The 26,954-nt window shown below is 42.1% G+C and overlaps 3 protein-coding genes across 9 annotated transcripts in view; 2 read left to right on the forward strand and 1 right to left on the reverse strand.

Moving 5' to 3' along the window:
* The first annotated feature begins 1,937 nt into the window (after positions 1–1,937).
* On the forward strand, positions 1,938–3,396 carry LOC121936505 (3-galactosyl-N-acetylglucosaminide 4-alpha-L-fucosyltransferase FUT3-like). The gene is made up of 2 exons (XM_042478793.1): positions 1,938–1,973; positions 2,383–3,396. The coding sequence occupies exons 1-2, from the start codon at positions 1,938–1,940 to the stop codon at positions 3,394–3,396; spliced, it is 1,050 nt and encodes a 349-aa protein (XP_042334727.1).
* Positions 3,397–3,942: 546 nt separating this feature from the next.
* On the forward strand, positions 3,943–19,482 carry LOC121937082 (3-galactosyl-N-acetylglucosaminide 4-alpha-L-fucosyltransferase FUT3-like). Of its 5 annotated transcripts, XR_006105080.1 has the most exons (4): positions 8,595–8,701; positions 10,088–10,525; positions 11,352–12,065; positions 19,401–19,482. XR_006105080.1 is itself a non-coding variant. In XM_042479963.1 (3 exons), exons 2-3 carry the CDS (start codon positions 10,097–10,099, stop codon positions 12,009–12,011), a joined length of 1,089 nt encoding a protein of 362 aa, XP_042335897.1. In that variant the 5' UTR covers positions 3,943–4,047; positions 10,088–10,096; the 3' UTR covers positions 12,012–12,253. The 5 variants fall into 5 exon arrangements, 4 of the variants coding, with proteins under 4 accessions (XP_042335897.1, XP_042335898.1, XP_042335896.1 ...); XM_042479963.1 differs by lacking the exons at positions 8,595–8,701; positions 19,401–19,482 and adding an exon at positions 3,943–4,047 and having other exon boundaries at positions 11,352–12,253; XM_042479964.1 differs by lacking the exons at positions 8,595–8,701; positions 19,401–19,482 and adding an exon at positions 7,016–7,083 and having other exon boundaries at positions 11,352–12,253.
* Positions 19,483–20,667: 1,185 nt separating this feature from the next.
* NRTN (neurturin) overlaps positions 20,668–26,954 on the reverse strand; it is a 58,745-nt gene continuing 52,458 nt past the window's right edge. For all 3 annotated transcript variants that reach the window (XM_042479989.1, XM_042479988.1, XM_042479990.1), the window contains 2 exons: positions 25,186–25,417; positions 20,668–22,164 (listed from right to left, as the gene is read on the reverse strand). In XM_042479989.1, the coding sequence (XP_042335923.1) occupies positions 21,716–22,164; positions 25,186–25,390 (654 nt within the window). In that variant the 5' untranslated portion in view covers positions 25,391–25,417 and the 3' untranslated portion in view covers positions 20,668–21,715. The remainder of the gene's footprint in view (positions 22,165–25,185; positions 25,418–26,954) is intronic.

The raw sequence follows: 26,954 nt of genomic DNA on the forward strand, positions 1-26,954 counted from the left end.
GGCTGTGCCTGTTGATCTTGGACCTCCAAGAAAGAACTATGAACAGTATATGCCTCCAGATTTGTTCATTCATATTGATGACTTCCCTTCTGCCCAAGAATTGGCCAAGTTCTTGCACAAATTGGACAGGAACATGACACGATATCAGAGTTACTTCCATTGGTACTCATGGCTGAAACCTTTTGGAAAATTCTCATGGGCCATGCATTTCTGCAGAGCATGCTGGGCCTTACAGAAGAAGCCAGTTCAATACCAGACTATTCCAGAACTGAGCAAGTGGTTCAAATGAAGCGTAATCCCGCTCTGGTTTAAAGCAGTTGGTCAACTGACCTCTCAGGGACTCAACTGCTGGCAAAGAAAGATGTCGTGCAGACTTAACTGGATTTGGAGCAGATTAATAAAGTGGAAAACAGCATATTTTACAACTTGGTTCCCTTTTATTGACTTCATTAATCATTCAGCTGTTGCCCATCCTAAATCATGTGTGAATGTGAATGATGGTATTACTAGGAAAGACTCAAGGTAGTCTATTATTTATAAAGATGATTCCACAACCTGCGCTTTGCCTCCTGCATTTTGAAAACTGACATTTCAATCATGCAGTTTTTTCTTTTACCTTTCGTACTGCTTAAATAAAGTACCACAAAACTTAAGAAATAATGGCAAAACCCCAAAGAAGTAAAGGCAGTAAGCAAGCTGCTTACGTCTATTGCTACAAAATGAGTTCAAACAAGGGAAAAGGCAATTTGCACACAACCAGGACAGAACCAGTGAATTCAAATGACAAGACAAGAGATTTCACCTAAACACTGGGAAGAACTTCCTGACTGTAAGAGCTATTTGATAGTGGAAAAGGATGGCGGACTCTCCTTCTTCTGAGGTCTTTAAACGGAAGTTAGATGGGCGTTTTCCATGAGTGCTTTCTCTTTTCCCATGGCAGGGGGCTGGACTTTATAGCCTTTGTGGATCCTTGCAACTATACTATGAATCAGTCCATGACAGTTTCACCTTCATTTGATGGCTGTGAAAGAAAGAAACTTGGGCGATGAAGTAATTTGAAAAGTTTAGTATTTTTGTATTTGAAAGAAGATGCCCCTCCCTAGCAATCACTGGCCATATAATCCCTTTCATTAAGATCACATCAGGGTCCGCCTGCATTGCTTTGGCTGAAAAAACAGCATAGATGTTATTTGAGAAGGGTGGAACCCTTCAATCTTAGGACAGAAAAACGAGGAAAAAGCTCTAAAGCAGCAGGTGACATGCCATTGTGCTCATCCACCTGTTAGGGAACACAACCTGTAGAAAATACATTGGGTTTCTGCTTGCCAGCCTTTCTGTGCAGATAGGGGTCGATGCTGTCTCTGGATGAAAGCTAGAGGTGAGTGTCTCTCATCCTTCTGTTTGATTTCCAAAATTTCAGCTTTGATTTCAGTTGATTTCCAAGAGAAGAAGTAGAGGGCATATCCTCCAACTGTCCCAACTTGTTAGGGACAGTCCCCATTAATCTTCTGTCATCCCACTTTAGCATCTGCTTTTAAAATATCCCATCTCTCTCCCTTACTTTGCCTCTTTGTTCTCCATTTACTTGAGCTGCTGCAACATACATTCAAAGTGCAAAAGTAGTTTGCATTCATCTTAGCAGAAGGAAGAGCAAAAGCAAACTGCTGCAGCATCTCTGAGCTTATCTGTTCTTCCTTTTTAATAACTTTGACCTTCTTGACCACACTCCAAAGTTGCTTCACCATAACGTGTCCAAACTTCCATCTGTGAAAGGATGGAAGGTATGAGAGGTGGACCTGCAACATAGTTTTCTTTAGTTTTTTGTGGGTTTTTTTTTGCAAGCATCCAGCCACAGATGCTGGCAAAACGTCGGAGAAACTCTGCTTAGAACATGGCCACAGAGCCCAAAAAACCCACAAAAACTATGGATGCCGGCCATGAAAGCCTTCGACTTCACATACTTTTCTTTCTCGGTGGGTAGATGGACCCATGTTCAGTCCTCTACACAGCTTTGCATTTAAGGTTTTGTAGGCTTAGCAACCAAAAGAAGTATAAATGTGACAATATTGCCACAACCATAAATCCTGATGCTACCAACTTTACCAGATTTGGGGAGAAAGAGGTCCATTCTGCCAGCAAGTGAAGCACGGATGACTGATATTTCCATCAGCTTTTGAGGGGTTCTGCCATTAGAGGTAACTCGATTAGTTATACCAAACTAAGTAGTATATATAATATTCCAGGAATAAACACAGACACCCAAAGCCTAAATCTTCTCATTGCTTCACTTCATCTCTTCCTTGCCCAGGTTGCTCCATGAATTCCACTAGACAGACGCAAACATGGACTCTCTGGAAACTTCTCATCTTCACATTCCTCCAGGTTGGGATCAGTGGAATAGTCTTCATCTACATCCGATCTGTGAACTTAGATCTTGGTGTCCCCATTCTGCAACCACCACAACCGTTGAGAAGTAGCCCTCTAATTGAGAAGACAATCTCCAACTTCACCATCCTGCTGTGGACCTGGCCTTTCGGGGTGTGCTCCCACATTGAAAAATGTTCCAGGCTGCTGGGCATCCCTGATTGCCACATCACCATCGAGCGCAGCTGGTATTCAAAGGCAGACGCAGTCCTCATCCACCATTTTGATCTCTATGGTAACCCTAAGAGACTCCCCCAAGAGCCAAGACCACTATCCCAACGCTGGATCTGGTTCAACTTGGAGTCACCCACGTCCCACTCTGTACAAAGCTTCTTAGACAACCGCTTCAACCTCACCATGACTTACCGAAGAGATTCGGACATCTACACTCCTTATGGGTGGATGGAAGTTCTTCCGCAGAAACAAAACGTCACCATTCCCCCCAAGTCTAAGCTGGTAGCTTGGGCAGTGAGTAACTGGAAACCAGACTCTCGACGGGTAAAATACTATGAGGAACTGAAGAAGTACCTCCAGGTGGACATTTATGGACGCCATCGCCTACCTCTTCCTCAGGACCAACATCTGTCCACATTGTCGCATTACAAATTCTACCTGGCCTTTGAGAACTCCATTCATGAGGATTACATCACAGAGAAGGTCTGGAGGAATGCTTTCCAATCTTGGGCTGTTCCTGTTGTCCTCGGACCTCCAAGAGAGAATTATGAACGCCATATTCCTCCAGACTCGTTCATCCACATCGATGACTTCCCATCTGCCCAAGGGTTAGCCAACTTCCTTCATGAGTTGGACAGGAACACGACGCGATATGAGAGTTACTTCCGTTGGCGCTCATGGCTGAAACCTAATGGACCAACTCCTTGGGCCTTTAAGTTCTGCAAAGCATGTCAGGCCTTGCAGGCAAGTCTAGTTCAATACCAGACAATCCCGGACCTAAGCAAATGGTTCAAGTAAAGTGGATAAAACCATTGTTATAGAGGAAGGTGAGCTACCTTGTTTGAACCAGCTGGCCTGTGTGGGACTGGTCATTCGGCAAGGTCAAGATATCACTAAGACTTAACTGGACTTGGAAAAGATTAACAGAGAAACCAAGGAAAGAAGAAGGCAGTAAGCCATTGATGGATAGTTGTGATCTCTGTGCAGTTTAGAGATATTTGGAGGTTTAATGTTGCACAACCTCCAACATGTCATCAATGAAAAGTAGGAGAGGGCATAATAGCCAGGCAACAAGAAAGAAAAATATTCAGGGTAGCTGTGTTTGCCATAAAGCAAAGTTCAGTAACATCCAAAATCCACAAAACAGTGGTACCTTTAATCAGCTAACCAAAATGCACAAAATACATGATGCAAGCTTTTGAAGCTCCCCTGGCTTCTTCATCAGGCAAAGGGGTTAAAAATCACCCAGGAGAAAAATAAAACAAAAAGAAACATTTTCTATGGAAGCCAGTCCCTCCTCCATAAGGAGGAGGAGGGATTGGCTTTGAACAAAGCCTTCCAAAGTCCATGGTATCAAATGTGAACCCCATTATCAATACAAAAAGGTGCTTCTTTTGAGATCCCAGGTGTCACAGCATCACAAAGGAGGAGGAAAACATAAAATAACAGGTATATCTCAGCTGTAGCCCTAAAGCAATGGCTCCCAAACTTTGGTCCTCCAGGGGATTCTGGGAGCAGAAGTCCAAAACACCTGGAGGAACAAAGTTTGGGAATCACCACCCTAAAAAAGAATTGTAGGTCTCAGGGACTGGCAGGCCTTATGGAGGCCTAGGCCTCAGGGGATCTTGGGCTTAGGGATTTGTAGTATTTATGGATCTGTAGGTCTCTAACGAAATTGTAGGCTTCATGGAGCTTAGACTTCAGGGGCATGATAGCCATCTCTTGGTCTCTCCACTGTCCTAAAAATGGTCCGAAAGGGGTCCGAAAGGACTAGGGGGGACCAGGACATATCTGGGAAGAATTTCAAAATGCCCTCCATTTTGAGCATGGCTATGAAGCATGGGTTTACATACCTATGAGTGATTTTAGCTTTCATTTTCGTAATGGCCTACATTTTGTGGTGCTTTGTCCTTTCCAGTGAAAGACTTTTTAAAAAATAATCTTTATTAAATTTTACATTATATACAGAAATGAAAATGAAATAAAATAGAAAGATAGAAAATAATCATTTGCTTTTGTCTTCTTATTTCTCTTTACTCCCCCCCCCCTTTATTAACTATGTAAATACAAGCTTAACAGCTGTGCTAATATATTCCTCAATTGACGTTTAAATTAATATGGCTACTATTCCTTCACAACACCATAACTTTGTGTTTAAATAAATGCATATGCCCTTGAAATATAAAGGATTGCCTTTTTATCAAAAACATGTTGTAACAATCTGGTCTTCTTCCAATTTGTCTCAAAGTATATGTTTAGATAATAAAAAGAAAAACAGTGATAGTTAAAAATAAGACTTATTAAGAAATTCCTTTTAAACTGACCATCTGCCTTTACAAAATTTTATTGACGGGTCCCAGATCTGATTTGCTTCTTCTACTCCATCTCTTAGCTTCATTGTAATTTTATCCATCTCCACTATTTCCAAAGCTTTATATAACCAAGTATCCACTGTCAGGACTTCATCATTTCTCCAAGCTTTGGCTAGGGAGATCCTTGCAGCTGTTATTTAGTACAAAGTCGGTTTTAAATTCTGTCTTATCTCCTTACTGTCTATCATATTCAACAGAAATAATTCTGGTTCCATTTTCATTTCAATTTGTAGTATGTTTTGTATTATCTTGGGAATCTTGTTCCAATAAGCTTTAACTTTCGGGCATGTCCACCACATGTGATAGAATGAACCCACTTTCCCATTACATCTCCAACATAATCCTGTCTTGCTTTTATGTATTTTACTTAATCTGGAAGGGGTCAAATACCACCCGTGGATCATTTTTAATAGATTTTCTTTCATGTCCATGCATAATGAACATTTTAGATCTTTCCCCCAGGCTCTTTCCCATTTTTTCATTGCTATTGAATGTCCAACATTTTTAGCCCAACTAATCATACATGGTTTAATTCTTTCCTTTTCCAATTCTAATTTGAGGCAATGTTTGTATAATTTTGAAATAACCCCCTTTTCCCCCCTTTAAAGATAATTGTATCTAATTCTGTCTCTTCTGTATTGAAACCTAGCTGTTTTTTTGTCTTGCCTATATCTCTCCGCCAACTGTAAATATGAGAACCATTGTAATTTGATTCCCATCTCTTCTAATTCTTCTTTTGTTTTAATTATTCCTCTTTCCCTTTTAAGAATCTCAGTGTATTTTAACCATTCTTTACCTTCTATACATATTCTTTTTAACAACGCTTCATGTAGGGAAATCCAATCTGGCAGGGCTCTGTATATTTTTCCTTTATAAATTTTCCATATTCTCAGAAGCGCTTTTCTAATTATATGATCATTAAAAATTTTATTTTGGGTCTCTTTCCCATACCACAGATATGCATGCCACCCATAAATCAAATTGAATCCTTCTAGATTTAATAATTTTTGGTTCTCTAAACGTATCCATTCCCAAATCCAATCTAGACAGCATGCGTGGTAATATAATTTAAAATCCGGCACTGCAAATCCTCCTCTTTCTTTGCTGTCTGTTAGTGAAGTCCATTTTATTCTTGATTTCTTATTTATCCAGATAAATTTGAGTATATCTTTTTTCCATTGTCCAAATATTGAATATTTCATTATTATTGTTAAGTTTTGAAATAAAAAACATTATTTTGGGTAGCATGCACATTTTAAGTATGGAAATTCTTAACGATATTGCTAAGATATCTGTAATTTTGACCAAGTTTCTAAACTTTCCTTTATTTCTTGCCAATTTTTCTTATAGTTGTTATCAAATAAGTCGCTGCTTTTATTTGTTATAATCTAAGTATTTTACTCTTTTCTGTATTGGAATTCCAGTTTCCCTTTGAAAATGTTCTTGTTTCCTTTTCTATAAATTACATGTGATCATAGCCCATTTGGCTTTATTTATTTTAAAACCCGCACCTTCCCCAAATTCATTAATTAGTTGCATTGTTTTTTCACAATTTACAAGAGGATCTTCCATTATTATTACTATATCGTCCGCATATGCTTTAATTCTATGTTCCTGGCCTTTAATTCTTGTTCCCTTGATGTCTTTATTCTCTCTTATTTCATTACCTAAAATTTCTATACAAGTTATGAATAACAGGGGCGAGAGAGGGCATCGTTGTCTGGTACCCTTCTCAATTTTACATCTATCTGTTTTAGATCCATTCACGATAATTTTTGCTGTCTGTTCTGTATATATTTGTTTAATCCAATTCACTATATTCTCTCCAAGATCTAATTTTTGTAATAATTTTAACATACATTGCCAATTTAGATTATCAAAGGCTTTCTCAGCGTCGAGGAACATTAGTGCCAATTCTTTACCAGGGTTTTTTTTCATAGTACTCAATTATGTTTATTATTGTTCTGATATCGTACTTGATTTGTCTTTTTGGTAGGAAGCCATTTTGATCCTCTTTTATCCAATTTTTAAAGAAAATTTTGAGTCTCTGCCAATATACTTGTAAATATTTTGTAATCTGTGTTTAAAAGTGATATGGGTCTATAATTTTGGGGTAAGCTAGGATCTTTCCCTTCTTTGGGAATCAGAATTATATTGGCTTCCTTCCAGGTGTTCAGTATGCCATTCTTGGCTATATCGTTAAATAATTTTTGTAGGGGGCTAATTAATTCCTCTTGGAATACTTTGTAATACATTATTGTGTAGCCATCTGGGCCTGGGGCTTTCCCATTTTCCCCTTTATTTATTGCATCCCTTATTTCTTGTTTCGTGAATGAATTGTTCAGTAATTCTTTAGTTTCTTGTTTTAAATTCTTTTTTGTTATTTTGTCCAAATATTTCTCTATCATTTCTTAGTGGGTTTCTCTATTATTTGTCTCAACGTACAAACTCTGAAAATACTTGTATATGATCTCTTTTATTTTATGATTTACGTGTCTTATTTAGTTTTCTTACAATTCTGTTATTAGGTTCCTCTTCTTTAGATTTTTAACTTTATATGCTAAGAATTTCCTCGCTTTGTTTCCATATTCAAAATATTTTTATTTTGTGAATTTTTTTTGCTAATCTCTTCCGCAGTTAAATAATCTAATTGTTTTTTTAACATACTAATTTCCTTTCCAATTTTTACATTTTGTAGATTTTGAATTCTAGCTTTTTCTCTTTCTTGAATTTTCTTTGAAATCTCGTGGATTTATTTGATCTTTTTCTTCTTTTTTTCAATACTGCTTTTGATTAAAAGCCCTCTAATTACCACTTACGATGAGTCCCAAATTGTTTTGTAATTCACTTCCCCTTCGATATTTTCTTTAAAAATAATATTGTAAATGTTCTTTAATCTGCTTTTGAATCTTTTCGTCTTTTAAAAGAAATTCATCTAATTTCCATGAGTAATCTTGTTTCTGACTATATATCTCAAGTGTAATTTGGTTATGATCTGAGATTTTATTAGTTATAATGTCTACTTTTTTATGCTTTTCCAGAGCTCTTTTGAAATGTCAATTCTGGAGGCTGAAATATGGGGGTTTGAGTAAAATGTATATTCCTTACTGTTTGGATGTTTCTGTCTCCAAGGGTCCATTAAATTCAGACTTTCTAACAAATTAAACAGTGACTGTGGTAGTGTACCTTGTTTTATATCTATTTTTTTGTGTGATATTCTGTCTAGGGCTGGGTCCACGACCCCATTCCAATCACCCAATAAAATATGTTGTTCGTAATTTAAATTTTGTATTTTCTTATTTAATTTTTTGTAGAAATTTGCTTTATTTCCAATTGGGCCGTAAACTCCTATTACAAGGGTATTTTTCCCTTCCAGATTAATTTCAATCGCAACATACCTGCCTTCCTTATCTGTAAATATTTCTCTCCCTTTAATATGATTCTTTATTAACCTTTATTTATAAAGCGCTGTAAGTTTACACAGCGCTGTACATCACATAAATTACCACTCCATTTTTTTTCCTTATCACCTGCTGAGACAAAGGCTACAATATACTTGAAATCATAAATTCAGAGCGCCATTGTGAGAGTTTGGGCAGCCCCCTTTCTGAGCATTAGAGCTACTGGATGTTGTCCCTTGGATGGGGAGGCCTATCGCACAGCAAAAAGCCTGGGCTTTGGGTAGTCTCTTTTGGGGGAGATCCCTAGCAGATGATCCAAAGAGAGCAAAAGTGAGCCGGGGACAATCTTTCCCCAAAGGAAAGGAGAGCCACTCTGTGTGTGTGTGTATGCATATATGTGTGTGAGTGTGAGAGAGAGGTGCACATGTGTTTTGTGTATCTGTATTTATCATAAATTGCTAAGAACCGTCTGTTATTGCGTGCCTTCAAGTCATTTCTGACTTATGGCATCACTATCATGAGATTTTCTTGGCAAGATTTCTTCACAGGGGGTTTGCCATTGCTATCCTCTGAGGCTGAGAGCATGTGACTTGCCCAAGGGTTTACACGGCTGAGCCAGAATTCGAACCCTAGTCTCCCCCAGCGTCCTAGTCCAACACTCAAACCGCTACGCCATGCTGTCCCTCAAGAAATGGGAATTCACACGTTCCTGTCATGCTTAGATACAAGTGTCCCCCAATGAATGTTGCTGAGCGAAACCCAATGGGGGACTTTGGGCAAGTCACACTCTCTCAGCCTCAGGGAAAGGCAATGGCAAGCCTCCTCTGAACAAATCTTGCGAAGAAAACCCAGGATAGGTCCACCTGGCGGTCTCCATAAATCACAAAAAACTTGAAGGCACACAACAACTAAAGTTTTCAAAATATCAATAAGAGACAGTCAACAATCATTCATATTGTGAGGTTGTGTTTTTCTTTTAAAAACTTTTTGCATGTCTTTTAAATGATATTTAATATTATTTTACATAGTGATTCTAATTTTTTTTAACTAAGTGTATGGTGGAGCCTTTTAAAATTCATTGTGTGTGGGAGCTGCTCTGGGTCCTACGCTGGGAGAAAGGTAACATACAAACAAACAAATGAATGGAGAAATAAATCAATAGCAGGCAGCAGGATTGACAACCAGGAAGTTGCTGTTAACAATGATTGTGCTCTACCTAAATAAAAATAAAAGTGCCGATTTCAGTTAATTAACCAAGTCTTTGTATAGATTCATCAGTTATGTGACCCACGCACTTCTGTCTTTATGAAGGGCCTCCATTCAAAAATACAGGATTTATTTACAGTACTGTACTTATTTTGCTACTCTTGCCCAGTCTATATCAAAATTAAAAGCCTTTTGGCTATCAAATAAAGGACTTCCCTTATACTAAGAGACACATCAGGGACACATTTTCTGTCCTGCAAATAAGGGGGATCCCTAATAATAAGGGACCCATCAGCCCTGTAAGGGCCAAGCTTTTCAGCCCTTAAATGAAGGGCATCCCTTATAATAAAGGACGCCTATCAATCCTATAAAGGCCAAGCTCTCCAGCCCTTCAATAAAGGCATCTGTTGTAATAAGGGGCACGTGGAAATCCTTGGATCCTACAGATTCAAGCATTCCTTACCTTGGTGAAGAAAGGAGTCCTACCCACTGCCACTGCTTTCCTTCCAGGGCTGCCTCATGGATTCCAATGGACAAAGGACCTCTGCAACTTGGAAGAAATTTTTGGCCTTCGTAGCCTTCCAGCTTGGATTTATCGTGATACTCTTTGCCTACATCGAAATGTCCATGAAAACAGAACCTGGGGGTCATGATCCTGCCACACTGGCATATCCTGTTGACATGGGTTTCTCCAAACTCACCCTCCTGCTCTGGACATGCCCTTTCAGGAAGCAATGCCATATCGAAAACTGTTCCAAGCTCCTGGGCATCCCTGAGTGCCACATCACCACTGAGCGCAGCTGGTATCCAAAGGCAGACGCAGTTCTGATCCACCATCGTGATCTCCATGGTAACCCCAAGAAACTCCCCAAAGAACCGAGGCCGCCATCTCAACGCTGGATCTGGTTAAACATGGAGTCTCCCAGCAACTCACCTAACCTCGACTCCATGTGTTACCCATGCTGCTCCATATATAAATTTTGGTATAAATGATAACCCTTAATGACCCCTAGATGAACTCTAGCAGCCTGTCCTCCATTACTAGCAAGGCATGAGGACATGCACACACACCCCTGAGGGGCACCCACATCATCATATCTAGAGAGTCGCATAAAAGGGATTATCATAGGACCAGGAAGAGCAAATATTTGCCTTCCCTGAGGCTCTTGCCCCCTCCCAGGGTCTGTTGTCCAAGCAGCTTAAGACCACTAAGACAATCAGACAGGGACATCCAGGTGAAAAGCAAGTAATTAGACACCTTTGTTCTCACCATCAAGCATCTTTGCCAGAGGCAAGATTTTGCCTATAAAATACTCTCAGATTTGCCTTTTCACTGGGCCAGTCTGGACTTCAGGGGGAAGCTCTGTCCCCTTGAACCCTGACCTGGCTCCTGGCTCCTGGCTCCTGGCCAGTCATTCCATGGCTGAGCCTCATGCCATCTTCATCATATTCCATCAGGATTCCTGGAGGGAGTCTACATTCTGGTAAGTATCACCCCAGTGATGCCTAAAATCCTATTCCATGCTAACCTATGCTTTTCCTGAGCCTTGTATGTGTGTGTGTATGCTAGTGAATCGTATGTGTTTTTCCCCTTATAAATAAATTGGTTATTAATTCTAGAAGTCTGTCTCAGCTCCATTTATTGGAATCCCCTGGTCTTCTCCGTATACATATAGGGAGGGCGATCTCGGAGGGCTCTTGTGGCCGGCCCCCTCTTGCAATATTTGGGCTAATAACAACATAATAAAATTCCCCTACGGACCCTTGGCTACACATGGACAACCTCTTCAACCTCACCATGACTTACCGGAGAGACTCGGACGTCTACATTCCTTACGGGTGGATGGAAGTCCTCCCTCAGCCTCAAAATTTCACTATTCCACCCAAGTCTAAGCTGGTGGCCTGGGTGGTGAGCAGCTGGAAGTCAGGCTCTGTTCGGGTAAAATACTACAAGGAACTGAAGAAGTATATCCCAGTGGACGTCTACGGACGCCATCACTCACCTCTCCCTTGGGTTAAACAACTGTCCATGTTGTCCCAATATAAATTCTACCTGGCCTTTGAGAACTCCATACATGAGGACTACATCACGGAGAAGATCTGGAGGAATGCCTTCCTCACTTGGGCCGTGCCTGTCGTTCTTGGGCCACCCAGAAAGAATTACGAACGTTATATGCCCTCGGACTCATTCATTCACGTCAATGACTTCCCATCTGCCCAAGAATTGGCCATGTTCTTGCATGAATTGGACAGGAACACAACACGATATCAGAGTTACTTCCATTGGCACTCGTGGCTGAAGCCCATTCGAGGCTTCTGGTGGAGCTTCAGCTTCTGCAAAGCTTGTCAGGTCTTACAGAAGAAACCAGTTCAATTCCAGACCATTCCAGAACTGAGCAAGTGGTTCAAGGACGGGAGAAACCTCACTGCATGAGACAGTGAACTACCTTTCTTTGTCCAGCCAGGCCTGTCTGTGACTGATCCTCTGGTAAGATCATGGTGTCCCAAAGATGGAACTAGATCTGGAACACAGAAGACAACACAAGGGAGTGTTCAGAAGCACGGTTGTGTTTCTTTGTTTTTGTTAAGAAATTGCCAAGCAGAGGTCTTTGTGTCCATAGCTGTTAAAGTTTGGCTCTGAACCGCTTTGTCTTGTTAAGAATATTAAGTTTTGAATATGGGTTGCCTTTGTTTCTTCCTTTTAATGATATGCTCTTCGCCTTTAACAACTTGGCTACAATGATGTGGTCCTTTCTGTGTTGGAATTCTCAGTACCTCTTCCATTTGCCAGATGGAGGTGAGAAAGAATTTCATACAGTTTGTCTTTTATTCATGCACCTCCAGCTTGCTTGGTTCATGTGAAGAAAATACACTAAAAATGTTTAAATTTCTTCATAAATAGCTCAGAAGAAATTTGAAATTTTTTTTAAAAATTGCACAGGAGCAGACCATCCAACATTTTACAGATTTAAACCAGAACACATGTGGTCAAGTGTGTTCTTCCTCATAAATAAACGATCTCTTGCGGGCGAAGGCAAACGGACTCTACTCTGTTCTTATTCTTCTTGATTTGTCTGCGGCCTTTGACACTGGTGATCACTGTCTCCTGGTTGATTTACTTTCTGACCTAGGGTTCTCCGACTCTGCTCTCGACTGGTTTAAATCTTACTTGTCAGATAGATCTTTTGCAGTGGTCACGGGTGGTCAGACTTCCTCTGTTCCCCTATCTGTTGGAGTTCCCCAGCTCTGTCTTGGGTCCCCTTCTGTTCTCTCTATACACACTGTCCCTAGGTAAACTCATCAGTTCTTTCGGTTTCTCCTATCATCTGTATGCCGATGACACTCAGCTGTATCTCTCCACCCCTGACCTTTCGACGGGGCTTGAACAGCAAGTTTCTTCTTGTCTGACTGCCATCTATCAGTGGATGCGGCTTAAGCGCTTGAAGCTCAACATGTCTAAGACTGAACTTCTCGTCTTTCCACCTAAACCCACCCTTCATTATTCCTTTTCTGTTTCTGTTGATGACACTTCTATTCGACCGGTTCATCAACCCCGCAGTCTTGGCTTCATTTTTGACTCTTCTCTGTCATTTATTCCCCAGATCCAGGCCACTGCCAAGGCCTGTAGATTCTTTCTCCACAACATTACCAAGATCCGTCCATTCCTCTCAATCTCTACTGCCAAGACTCTGGTCCATGCCCTAGTGGTTTCACGACTAGATTATTGTAACCTCCTAACAGGGCTTCCTCTTTCACACCTCCATCCTTTAATCTCTGTTCAGTATTCAGCTGCCCGTATTGTCACATCTGCTCGCTGCTTTGACCATGTTTCTCCTCTTTTATCCTCCCTTCAATGGCTCCCCTTCCCCTTCCGCATCTGGTACAAGCTTTTGTTATTGACTTTCAAAGCCCTCCATGGATTGGCCCCTCCTTACTTATCTGACCTTCTTTCTCCTTACATTCCTACTCGCACCCTCCGCTCTGGTAGTCAGTGTCTCCTGTCACAGTGTAGGACTACCACTGCCCCCTCCCGAATTCGTCCCTTCTCACTTGCTGCCCCTTACTCCTGGAACCTTCTTCCCCCACATGCACACCTCATCACTTCTCTACCCAGTTTCAAAACTGAGTTAAAGACTATATTGTTTAGAGAAGCGTTCCCAGAGGCGAGCCCCTCTCTGACCCAGGAAGCCTCCTTTTAACCATCCATTAAGAAGCCAAGCCCTTCCTCCAGTCCATCTGCCTTGGTCCAGGCCTCGGAGGGGGAGAAGATCTGCTGGACCTGATCCTATTCCTCACCACCACTCCCTTCTCCTTTTGCGTCATGTCTTTTTAGATTGTAAGCCTGAGATTGTATGTACAGCGCTTTATAAATAAAGGTTAATAATAATAATAATAATAATAATAATAATAATAATAATAATACCTTTTACCGTCTTGACCATAATCTGAGGTGGCTTGACCACACGTGCCCTGGTTTTTGTCCAAAGTGTTGGAGGATTTGTAACCCCCATCCAATACTTGAGCCACACTACTATTCTTGCTTTCAAGCAGACCCGGACTAATCCAATTTCAAAGACCTAATCCAGCTCTCAAACCACGACACCACTCTAAAGAATGAAGGGAACAGAGTCAGGTCCTTCCCAGTGGATCCAGGCAAAAGTGAACCGCTGTGGCACGTGCTCTATTTTTTTCCTGTGAATTCTTGTCAGAGGGGCACTTCTTGAGAAGTCAGGGGAGACTTGGAAACACCAAAATAGCTGCCAACAGATGGAATATGTCCATAGAAATCCCCCACCCATCCATTGTTTTGCAGATTTGGGATATTCAAAGGAAATTGTCTCTGCTACACACATATACACAAATAGAGAGTGTTTCATTTTGTACAATTCAAACCTCCTTTTGGGCTCCTGTCTGATATTCCGCTTAAAAAAAGCAGCCTCAGACAATCCACTTTGCACTGGGGCGTGGAGAAAACCTCAGAGGGCATTGTTATGTGGCCTTTGGACGCTCTATCTCGGATGTCAAAATGCTCCAGGGCAACGGATGCTGGAGAGAGGTTGCAAACCGGAGGAGCCATGGGTCAGCTGGGCAGTGGTGACCTCATGCAAAACCACCAGCCGAGAATTAAAATGATTTCTCCCATCACTTTATAAAAATGCCCACAAGCATCACCATCTTGGTGATGTTGTTGAGCTCTAACCCGCCCTCCTCTTCCCCTTTCCCAGCTGTCAACAACTTTGTGGGAAACACCCTGCTCCAGCTTGGAAGGAATTTTGGTTCACAAATTTTATGCTGCCTCCGGAGACCTTCTCTGAGGCCTCTTAGAGATTTCATCATGGTTTGTTTTAGGAGGTGTCGACAAATACAGGCATGTACCCCATGCACGCTTTGCACCGTAATTCTGCATGTCAAGGTTCTGTCTTAGTTCAAAAGTGGTTTTCCAGGTTAGGCGGGAGGAAACGCATGCTGCTTCGTTCCAATAGGAAAAACATCTGAATGTGTTTATATTTTTATGTGTATATTTTTAAAAAACTGCTTCCCATAGGCAGTTCATATAGGTTCAGCACCTTGGAAAACACTTTTAAAATCCAAAATAAAACCTGAAACCGATTCCCTGCTCCAATAACATAGAAACCCTGCACCACTCCCATGAAAAAAGGAGAATGGCCTCTTTCTCTCTCTTATGTTTCGTTCCTCTTTCTCCTCCTTTTGTACCCCACATTCCCCCCTAACTTAGGAGCCAAGACTTGTCAGAGGAGAAAGTCTTGAGTCCTAGTTTTGGGGGGAATGTGGATTTGGTGTTCTCATATCCCCCTTCTTTTCTTCTACATTCAGCAACTAACCCCCACAAATGCTTCAAGCCAAGGTTGGGAATCGTGGGGCCTTAAGTTGAGAAGACATTGTTTCACCAGCCCCCAACTGGCATAGGCAATGGTGAGGGATGTTGGGGGTTGCAATCCAACAGTATCAAGAAGGCTAAGGGATTCCACCTGTTTTTACCTTTGTGATCTGTGCCTTCAAATCACTTCTGACTTATGGTGGCCCCAAGAGGAACCTTTCATGGGGTCTTCTTGGCAAGATTTGTTCAGAGGAGGTTTGCCATGGCTTTCCCCCGAGGCTGAGAGAATGCGACTTGCCCAAGGACACCCAGTGGGCTTCACGGCCGAGCAGGAATCAAACCCTGGTCTCCAATGCTCAAACCACTATACCACACTAGCTCATTTTTACCTTTAGGTGCTCCAAGCCCTTCATCTCGTGGAACTCATTTCTGGGCATCTTCTCCATCTCTCTTCTCTGACCTTGGTCTCCATTAAGAACTTCTGTCTCACTTAAGTGTCTTCTGCAAAACAAGCTTTTTAGGATCTCCTCATTCTAGAACATTCCATCATAGCTGCAGCTGCCTATCCATCAGCACACCACCACCACCAGCCAACCCACCCACCTTCAAAATGAACCCTTCTGTTGTTACTGCTGCAGCTAGCTTGGCAGCCCTTTCCCCTACTTTTCAAGAAAATAAGATTTATGGGACTCCAAAGATGTATAATAAAATATTTACAGAGTGTGGCTTTGGATACGAGAGGCTGGCTCCGCTGCCCACTTCTCTTTGGGCCCCCTCCCCGCTTCGGCTGCTGTCAGAAATCTGGGTGGCTTGCGCAGAAATGTAAACTGAACATTTTTCCATTCCCCCAAACGATATAAATCTTCAGGGCTTTCGAAAGCTCCTTTCTTTCCCCCCACTTTCACTTCAAGAAACAAAAGCAACGAAGAGAGAGGAAAAAGAGAGAACTTCCGAATCTTTTTCAGGGGTTTGATTCTTCACAGTTCATATGAAACCTAAGCCTCTAGTCTTCAGGTTTGGACATCCTCCTTTGTATTTGTAATCTGGAAAACCTGAAGCCTTCCATAACAAAAGAAGCTGGTTTTAACGCTTCCACCCCATTGATACATGAAAGCAGTTTGTGTATCTTACCTCTATAGTATAAAACAAAACAAAACACAAAGGTGTAGGGTTGCTTCAACTGGATTTACTTTCAGAGCTTGGGAACTTGCTTGGGAACTTACTTTTTGGTTACACATATAAGCACCCAAGTACTCACCTGCTATTTTCATTATAATTCTTATTTAAGCAACTCCTTATTTTCTCATTCTCTGCTCAAGAAATTCCACCTAAACTTTGGGAAGAACTTCCTGATGGTTAAAGCTGTTCAAGAGTGGAAGATGCTGCTTCGGAGGGTGGTCGAATCTCCTTCTTTGGAGGTTTGTAAACAGAGGCTGGATGGCCGAGGGTCAGGAATGTTTTGATGGCATCTTCCTGTGTAGCAGAAGTGGTTGGACTGCATGCCCCTTGGGGGTCTCTTCCAACTCTAGGATTCATTATTTAGAAGTAACTAAAGTAGGCACTTTCCACTAGGGATGTAAAGGACAAGAAAATTTGCAAGTAATTAACGTCCCTGCTACTATTACTACTACTACTACTACTATTAGAACACACACACACACACAGAGGTATGTTATATTTCTTAACTGGGCCACATCAGTGTACCCAGTCTATTTGGCATCCAGTGCGGATCACTTTTTTAATACTTCTGCATCAGCCAGGGATTGAACTGATGACTCCAGAGTCCCCCCCATTCCAGACATCTGTCCATTTTTGCTTCCCATTTTCAGCAAATAAAACACACCAGAAAATATTTAATCTACCTATAGAAAATCAACACACAGGACGCCATTTGGTTTCCTTAAGTTGTTTCTTTTCTTTTAATCGTCTTGCTCACGTCTTGAGTTCACGTCAGTAACCTTTTAAGGCATTGGCTTTTTATTCTTTCTTTTCTTACTTTTTTTTTTAAAAAATGTCTTTGTTCTTACTGCCTTTTTTCCGGAAATACAAGAGGATTTAAAAAAAAACACACAACATAGCGCAAAAGTCACATGAATTGTTGGCACCCTTTTTGTAAAATAAATTAAGGGAAAGGAAGGGTTGAACAAAATGAAAACAAGGAGCATCGCCCTCAATGCGTTAGGTAGAATGCATTGAAAGTACCTAAATAAATAACATAAGTTATTTTGAATAAATAGAGGTAATCTATAATAATATACAAAAAAACAGAACTTGGGAAAATTGCCCTTTTCTTGGACTCCCTTTTCTTGGATGGCAGATTCAGGGAGCCAGAAAAAAAGTAACTTTCCCAAGCTCTGAAAGGGGTATTGCATCAAATTCTTGTGACCAAGCAATTTGTAGACCGTATTGTTGAGTCCTGGAGAAACCACTGGAGAAATGAGAGGATTTTTGACAAAACGGATCACAGGGAAATATAAGGCTACAAGGGAATATATAAATTTGGGTGGGTTAGATCCAGACTTCACTGTAGCTTGACTTCCATGAGACTTAAGAAGACTCAGTTAAAATTTTGACAATTTAAACCTCTGCTTGCCCATGAAAACCCACAGGGGGGCTTTGGGTAAGTCATACTCTCTCAGTTTCAGAGGAAGGCAATGGCCATAAGTCAGAAATGACTCGAAGGCACACAACAACAACAACAAACTGTGACAAAACCCATCCCATGTTCATGATGGCCGTCTCTTGCTCAACTGGATTAAAGGAAATGGATTTGCAAGAAGGACGTGCCGAGCGCCTGAGCTCCGGTTACAAAAGTGTGTGACCATGTCACGAAGGCCCTTTCCCAGATTTCTGTTCTTTTTCCTTGGCGCACATCCTTCCTAGATGCGTCCAAATAACGTCAGCACAGAAAAGCTCGCCCATCACTGGTAAAACGTGGATTCCCAAGACACAGGAGAGGCCCAAACCACACGCCTGTTCCGACCTCCACATAGGTCATGATTTTATGGCCTGGCCAAACATCCTGGAAGAAGGCCACTTTGGAGAGAAGAGGAACAAGGCAGCGGGAGGGAGGAGGAGAGCTTCAGCTTTCCCCCAAAATCATCAGATTACTTATTTTTGCAATACAGCTCTCTCTGCCTAAACTGGGGCTCCTGGTGCAGTGATGAAGGAAAAATAGGAGGTTCACCACCATTTGCATCTCCACAGTAAATCTTTCTTCTCCTCAAGACACATCTCTGTCTCTGGCTGCTTTCCTGTTCGCAAACTGTTTTCTCTTTGGTTCCACCCTTAGAGGTGTAGCTAGCAACTACCAGCCATCAAATGCTATCCTGATTCCAAAACTGGAGCCATTAGATGCTATTTTTTTAAAAAAAAATCTATCTACCTATCTACCTACCTATCTATCTATCTATCTATCTATCTATCTATCCATCCATCCATCATTTCCTCCACAACTACAGGTAGAAAGAGAAGTAGTAGGTAAAAATCTTTTTCCTTCCAGACCTTGAGGAGACCTTCTTGAGAGGCCATGAGACTAGCTGAGCACTTTGTACAGCTCTTTAAAATTCAGACTACAACGTGAAGCAGTTTTCCACACACCCATGACATGGGAACTAGCAGCTGGGATGCCTACATGATTCCCTTATGACCCCCTGGCTGAGGAATTTAACTGGAGGCTTCCTTCCTTCTTTCCTTCCTTCCTCTCATCCTTCCCTCTCTCCTCCTTTCATCCCTTTCTTCCCAAAGACTAACAGGGAGAAGGTCACTCGATGGCAGGGTGCTGGGCATGTGCAGGGTCTTCATGAACACCGCAGGCCACCTTTCCCATCCATGCCACCCCTGTTTACTCTGACAAGGAATAAGCAAACCCTTGGCTGAGTTGCGCCAAACTAATTTGTCTCTTCTGGTTGGAAGCTTTCATTGCCTCTCCTCCTCCTATTTCTCCTCCTCCTTCCAACCCTTTGTTCTTGGCTGCTTTCCTAGGGCTGGGAAAATGCTAAACAGAAGGACAGGCTGTAAAAAGAATCACTGCCCATCCATCACGGGTGGAAGAGAAGAAAGAAGAAGAGAAGAGAGGAGAGAAGAGGAATGCCAGTGAGGTTGGGGAAGGAGAGGACCGCTGCCCCACTCCCCAGAGGTCAGATAGAAACCATGCCAAAGAACAAAAGGTTCCCTTCGGTTATAAGAAGTTACCTGCCCAAATTCGTTCCTACCAAGCCTCTAGTCTTCATGCTTTTGCACAAACGTTTGCCCAGATTCATTTGATTTGTTAGAAATTAAAAGTGATCAATTGGACTCTTCCATTATTTGAAATAGGTAGAATTATTGTTTGTATGTACAGCGCTGTGCAAATCTACAGCACTATATAAATAATAATAATAATAATAATAATAAAGAAGCTGCTCTGAAAACTGGTCCATTCAGCTCTGTATTGTTTATGCCAGTGGTTCTCAAACTCTGGTATTCTAGATGTTTTGGAGTTCATCTTCTAGTGGTTTCAGCCAGTATGGCCATTGCTCAGGAATTCTGGGAGATTAAGTCCCTTATATCTGGAGAAGAGAATTTGAGAACCGTTGGTCTGACTGGGATCAGGTCCATGCAGTTTAAATGGGAATCCCTCCCCCCCCCAGTTCTTTCTGGAGATGCTCTACCACGCAGTTATGGTCCTTTCTCAACATGTGAAGTAAGCCTTCCCAGTTCCCTATAAAAGGCTGATTCAAAACAAACCATATAGCAGTTGCTTTTTAACCAAATCTAGCTCAGTTTAGTCTACAGTTGATTCAGAGTCACTCCCTCAATTTGCAGAGATTGAACCTGGAGCATTTTTCGTGCAAAGCAAAGCAAAGCAAAGCATCTATTGTTCTGAATTCAGAGACATAATGGCTGTGTTCATCTGGAAAACATCAAGATGCAAAGAATCTTATAGTGCCTTTGAGACAAACTGAGTGAAAAAAGTTGAAGCATATGCTTTCATAGACTCAGGGTGCATCTACATTGTAGAGATAATGCAATCTGACATCACTTTAACTGTCATGGCTCCATCTTACAGGATCCAGGGATTTGTAGTTTTGTGAGGCATCAGCACTCTGGTAGAGAAAGCTAAAGACCTTATAAAACCCAGGATTCCATAGGATGGAACAACAACACTTAAAGGGGTGTCAAATTACATTATTTATACAATGTAGATGCACCCTTGGTCTACTTCTCAGATACATGAGGAAGTAGACCAAATCTCTTGTTCTGATATGCCTTTGTCCCACTATTCCTGTAGTGTTAGAATATTTATGTTCTTACTCTTTCAGAAGCTTAGAGAATTCCACTTACAACTAAATACCATTAAGAAGTTGATGCAATACCTGAGAAAGAATAGAAGCCTTTGGTATACATTTGTTGATATTTTAGAACTATGTTTACATTCCTCATATATATAAATATAAATATTTATATTTTTACACAGTACTGTTATAACTGTACATTAAGATAAGGGTAGGATAATGCTCTTACGGTCCAAGGAGAAAGTTCCTTGAATCTGTCAGTCTTCATCTTTGCACACCTCCAAAAGGTTCATCGTGCATCAAGTTAAATGAACCCATGCTTCGAAGCTCCCCAATGAAATCACTGAATTAAAGATCTCCAGCTTGACCAAAATGGTCTGTAAATGGCTGTTTCTGTAAATGAACAGATGAAATCTGTTGCAAATGAGATATCCTTCTTGTTGTTCTTTTTTAAAATACTGTAAGTTTACAAGTTTATAAAGCTCTGAACAAATGCACTGCTGATGTTTGTTCTCCTCCTGCTGTATCTTCTGTATCAGGAACCTGTCTCATGGCAGAACAACGGAGACATAGTGAAAGACTTCTTTCTGGCGTTGTCCCACACAGTGGCCTCTGGTCAGAAAACTATAATGGCCAAAGATGGCCGTGGGAGGTTGATACCATCATCACTCTCAGATGTATTCTCCTATTTTGCAAGATAGGTGGTCCTCCAGGCAGCACAGATGGTCCAAAGTTCCTTCTTGACTTTTGTGTGTCTACCAGCAACACCGAAGTAGACAGAGAAACTAGTCACCTCCTTGGATGTTCTGAGTGCGAGAGTCTCCCTGGTTGTCCTCTTTGGTTTTCTGTTGGGGATGCTTTGATTGTGTCTTCCTGCATGGCAGTGGGCTGGACTTCCAACTCTATGGTTCTCTCTCTCATTCGCCTTCGGATGACTGCCCTCGTGTCAGCAAACCCTTTGGGCACCTCTTGCTTGATGGAGAACTGGACGCTCCTCATATTTCCACTCCTTTGGCTCATCCATCATACGCAGCCGCATTCTTTGGCTGACACCTCGTTCACCGTGTGGTACCGGTTGCTCATGTCCAGGAAGGAGACGTCATCGTCGTACGCCAGGGGCCTGCAACACGGCCGAGCCCGCACTTTCTCCTTCTTGATCTTCCTCATGCTCCGGATGTTCTTCAAGGAAAGGTCGTAGTTCCTCACGGCCGCATCGCAGGTGCCGCTGCAGTAGCGGAAGAGGACGGTCTCGTCCGACTTGTAGCCGAGGCCCAGTTCGCTGACAGTCACCTCCAGCTCTTTGAGGGAACAGGGTTTGTGGCGGGCCTTGGCGCGCTTCATCCGGTTGCCGGCTTTGGCGAAGAGGGGCAGCTCGTGCCCTCCGGAGTTCATGGACTGGCTGTACCTCTCGATCAGAGTGGAGATCAGCTGGTGGATTTCTCCCTCAGTGTAGCTCTCAAACAAGGTGCTGTCTGGAGTTTAAAAACAATAATTGCAGGGGCGGGGCACAGAAGTTAGGCAGCGGTTAATGCTTGCTTGTTTGTTTAATGTATTTTCCCCCAAGCATGGGGTTCAAGGTGGCATGCAGCCTTTTAAACACAATACCATTTTAAAATAAACTCTCAGGTTGTTGCCATACTGTAGAATTAATGCAGTTTGACACCACTTTGTCATGACTCCATCCTATTGAGTCCAGAGATTTGTAGTTTGTTGGGGCACCTGACAGAGAAGGCTAAATAACACACAAGACTACAAATCCCAGACCTCCATAGCACGGAGCCATGGCTGTTAAAGCAGTGTCGAAACTGTATTCATTCTGCAGTGCAGATGGAGTCAGAGTATAAAAGTTTAAACACAATTAACCCAAACCTCTGTTTAAAACACCCAAGTGAAAAGCAGTTTTAAAAAACATAACAAATTAGAAACACAACACATACAATCCCAATGAAAAGCTCCACCTGCTGCAAGATACGTACTGTGTGCACATTTGTACATTTTAGATTGTATATTTTAAATGGTCTTTTTTGCTGGGGGAAGAATTGATTAAAATGACTTGTTGCTTCTATCAAGAAGAACATTAGTGATGAATGATATCCCTTCACTGAATTCCCAAACTCCTATTTCTGAAGGCTGAGTTGAAGTTTTAAGTGACTGCAATAGTAATAATTGAGGGATACAAGAGGGGGGGAAAAAACCATTTGCGGAATTTTTATTGGGGGGAGGCAATGCCTCCATTTTGCCCCCTGGTGGCTACACCTCTGTTCCCAACACATGCAAATGCTCTCCATGCCCTGCAGCACTGAGTTCAGGGCTTTAAAACAGCACCATTTTCACCCTACACACACACACACTTGAGCAATTCACTTGTGCTGTTTTTCATGAAGGGAGCCTGCCTTGCCTTGGTTTGCAGCCTGGATTTAAAGAGGTGCCGGAAACCTCTGAGGGCCTTTAAAGCATCCGATGGCCGGAGGGCTTCTCTTCCCTTCTCAGCTCAGGGAGAAAGAACAAAGGGACAACATCTGATTCCAATGACCTCCTGCTCCCTGCAGCCAAGAGAGCCAAATCTGGTAGCGGGCCCAGAATTCTGAGTTAAACTTTATTATTCTTGTTGTCATTTGGTACACTGTTCCGTTCTGTTCCAAAAGGCCATGCTAGTAAAAGTGTCAAGAGAGAGAGAGGCGACTGAATAGACAGGCCATACCTTCCAACATCTCACAGGTGAAAACCAGGACAAGTGTGGCCAAGCAGCATAAGAGTATGAATGAAGAAGAAGAGACAAGCTAGGAGAGGCTACAGAAGTTTGCTTTTGCCCAAGACAATTGATAAGGGCACGATTCTGCCCCCTCCTCTCTTTTCCTCCCCTGTAGAGTTAAGTGAGTGCAAATACCTTTTGTACTTTGGTCTGAGGCTGAGAGAATGTGGGTTTCCATTGCTGAGCAAGGATTTGAACCTGGTCTCCCAATGTCTTAGTCTAGCACTCAGACTACTAGAGTACAGTCAGTAGTGACAGAGTCTAAGCTAGGAGCCACTTTCCAATGCAGAGCAGTCTGAGATCCTAATGAGAAACCTTCAGAGCTTAAAGAGAGTCATTTTTGCAGACTTGAAAACTCCCCAAATCCCCTAGAATGGGAGTTTCTGCAACCCCTCTCTCTTTCTTGGCCTCCCAGCAGTGAGTGGGATTTCAGAGGCAGCCTACTAATCCCATTACATGCCCAAATCTACCCCAATCAAATGCCTTTAATATCATCCTGTCCCATATATAAACATACAATTAAAGCTAAGTAAAGCCCTACGGCTCTGTCGGAGGGGAAAACACACCCCTGTGTAACCCGCTTCCAAAGAAGCAATCATTCTGGGGGGGTGCTTTATTTCCAATCAAAAGAATTCCAAATCCATCAAGTATTTTTCCCTCCTGCTGCTGATCTGAGGAGATATGATCTGGATTTCATCACATGTTGCTTTAAGGATTATCCTTCTGCTAAATAAAGTTGATTGGATTGGGGTTGTGTATTTAACGCAGCAGCCCTTTTGTGTGTGTGTGTGTCTGCATGCGTAAGCCTGTGTTGATTTATACCTTTGTGTGATAAAATGTTCCCACCAAATGACAGCTCAGTCGATGATGAGCAACACGCCTTGTGGCTGTGAGGCTTAAGAAAAATGACATAAGGAGGATGCTGATTCGGAAAGCAATCTAGAACACACAGCTGCTAACCGGTTGCTTATATGAAGCTGATCAGCAAGACCTAAGTGTCATCATAAATGCAGCACAATACCAAGTGCTACTATGTTCAGTGTACAGTTACAGGTAGGACTGCAAATCTCATGTCCAGGGAGGTAAGGAAGGCTCAGAATTTCCCATTTTGGAAGGCTCAGCTCCAGACCAAGAGGAAAGGGCTGGGGGCAAATCTCCAGCCCAGCATGCTACAGTTTGTCAAAATTCATTGACTTCATCAATCAGGGTCTCTCATGGACCCCTAGGCTTCCAGCAGGGTGACCAGACACCCTCCTTTTCCAGGACATGCCCTACATTCCAGCCTTCTGTCCACAAGGAATTCCACAGTGCTCCATTCTGAGCATGAGTAAAAACATGAATTTATATTTATTTGCATGTTTTGAGCTTTTGTTTGGTCACAGCCGACATTTTTCTTCAAAAGCCCTACATGTTTGTGGTGCCTTGTCATCCTTTGTGGTTAGGATATCTGGTCACTCTGGCTTCCTGGTTGGGAAACCTTGCAATAAAGACTTCTAGGGGTGTCTGGTTGCTTCTACATCTGAGAGGCGGTGAAAATGCTCTGAGCTCTACTCCAGAATTTCAAGGCGGTCTCCAAAGAGCGGAATCTATTTCAGAGTGAAAGGGTTCAGTCCTTTGGAGAGCTCCTTTGGAATAAAACCCAGAGCGGATACAGTGCACCCCTGACATGGCAGCTTGGTCCACTGCTGAATGGGGCACATACTTGCATGTCGTGTTGGAGGAAAAGGAAGAGGAGGCTTACACTGGGAGATCAGCGATGCTCGGTGTCCCAGGTCCCGTGGGTGCCGCCTTTGCCTGTCGGTCTGGGAGGATGAAGAGATGGAGGACAGCGACGATGGCAAGAAGGCCAAGGCAGAGGTCCCACTGAAGAGGTCTCTACAAACCAAAACGGAGAGCATGGAACTGAAGAGCATCGAGGCTATGGCTGCAAACTTCCATACCTTCATCGTAGATTGAGTCAGAACATTGAAACTCTGCAAAACAGGGAGAAGGACAATCTTGATTATAATAACCTCATATCCCCTTTGTGTCATCTCTGTGTCTGGGCATTTCATAAAAAAGACCCTTCCCCCCAAAAAACCCCAAAGCAATGCAAACAAAGGCTCATCAATTCTGCTAAAAGGATGCATACACACTGTAGAGTTTTATCGGTCTGATCCCGCATTAATTATTATGCTTATATTTAATTATGCCCCACTTTGTTTCCAAAGCTGGAACTCAAAGAATCTTACAATTTAAAAGAATGCAATTAAAAACATACAAAAGTGAACATTAAACTAGAATTAAAGATTCCCCAAGGAATCCTGCGATCTGTATTTTAAGAAAGGACTTAACACTTCTTTAGAACACTTTATAGCAGTTTGATCCCACTTTAACTGCCATGGCTCCCTCTCAAGGAACCTGGGATTTCTAGTTTGAGGAGAGGTGCTTGGAATTTGGTGCTAGGGAGGCTCCGGTGAACTTCCTGGAGCTGCAGTTCCCATTTGATCTCATTCCCTTTCTTTTCAGGGAACCCTTGGGAACTACAGTTCAAGGGGGAATATCCTGGGGCTCATACCAGAACTACATATCCCAAAATTTTGATCCGATTACAAGAGAATAGCACCAATTCAGGACTTGCGCTTGCCTCTCTACCATTTTTGGAAAGTGGAAAGGGGCCCTGGCACCCTCTAGGGGACATGGGGAGCATTACCACCAGGTAATTTGTGCTGTCCCTGTTTCATTACTGGAAGAGCTTTACCTGAAAGTGACTTCTAGTAACTTCTGATTTTGGACAGAGGTATGAACTGGGCATAAATCATGTTGGAGAAGAAAGGGGACCTGGTGATGCTGTTCTGCATCCCTTCCCAAATCAGGTTGGGCAACTCGGGGAGGCTAGAAGGCTGCACCCCTCACACACACATCCTGCAATATATACATATGTTTTATATAGAGAGAGACGCAGGAGAGGTCTTTTTAAAAAAACGAAAACAAAACAGAAAATCACTTACTGTTCACATCCTGTTTTCCTCCAAAATGGCCTATTTTAGATCAGGAGGGGAACAAAAACATGGCAAAATGTCCCCTAAAAGGCATGGCAGGGCCAGTTTCCTTTGGTATAGGTTGGGTATCTGAAATATTTCAAAATCCAAAATTGTCCACATGGGTGGCAGAGATAGTGACACCCACAAACTTAGTGCAAAAATTTTGTTTTATGCACAAAAGTATTTGAAATATTGTGCATCAAATTACCTTCAGCCTATGTGTGTATAAGGTGCATAAGAAACATCAATTTCGGATTTACATTATGTATATGTAAATATTCCAAAATTTGAAAAACTCCAAAACACTTCTCGTCCCAGGCATTTCAGATAAGGGAGACTCAACCTGTATAAGGAACTTAAGAGGGTGGTAGGAAGATATTACACAAAATTATTTCCCTTTACAGGGGGACGTACAAGAGGGGATGCAGTCTTCCCAGGTGTACTGAGAGACATGTACACAAACACACACTAACACACAAAGATTTTG

Source organism: Sceloporus undulatus, chromosome 7 (genome assembly GCF_019175285.1).
Source record: "Sceloporus undulatus isolate JIND9_A2432 ecotype Alabama chromosome 7, SceUnd_v1.1, whole genome shotgun sequence".
NCBI classification, from domain to species: domain Eukaryota; kingdom Metazoa; phylum Chordata; class Lepidosauria; order Squamata; family Phrynosomatidae; genus Sceloporus; species Sceloporus undulatus.

Bases quoted from the DNA above. Each gene is read 5' to 3' on its own strand.
- LOC121936505 (XM_042478793.1), top strand. From the start codon at position 1,938: ATGAAAGCCTTCGACTTCACATACTTTTCTTTCTCG. The intron at 1,974-2,382 runs GTGGGTAGATGG...ACATTCCTCCAG, and splicing joins TCACATACTTTTCTTTCTCG to GTTGGGATCAGTGGAATAGT.
- LOC121937082 (XM_042479962.1), top strand. From the start codon at position 8,612: ATGGGGAGGCCTATCGCACAGCAAAAAGCCTGGGCTTTGGGTAGTCTC. The intron at 8,702-10,087 runs GTGAGCCGGGGA...CTTTCCTTCCAG, and splicing joins ATGATCCAAAGAGAGCAAAA to GGCTGCCTCATGGATTCCAA. The intron at 10,526-11,351 runs ATGTGTTACCCA...CCTTGGCTACAC, and splicing joins ACTCACCTAACCTCGACTCC to ATGGACAACCTCTTCAACCT.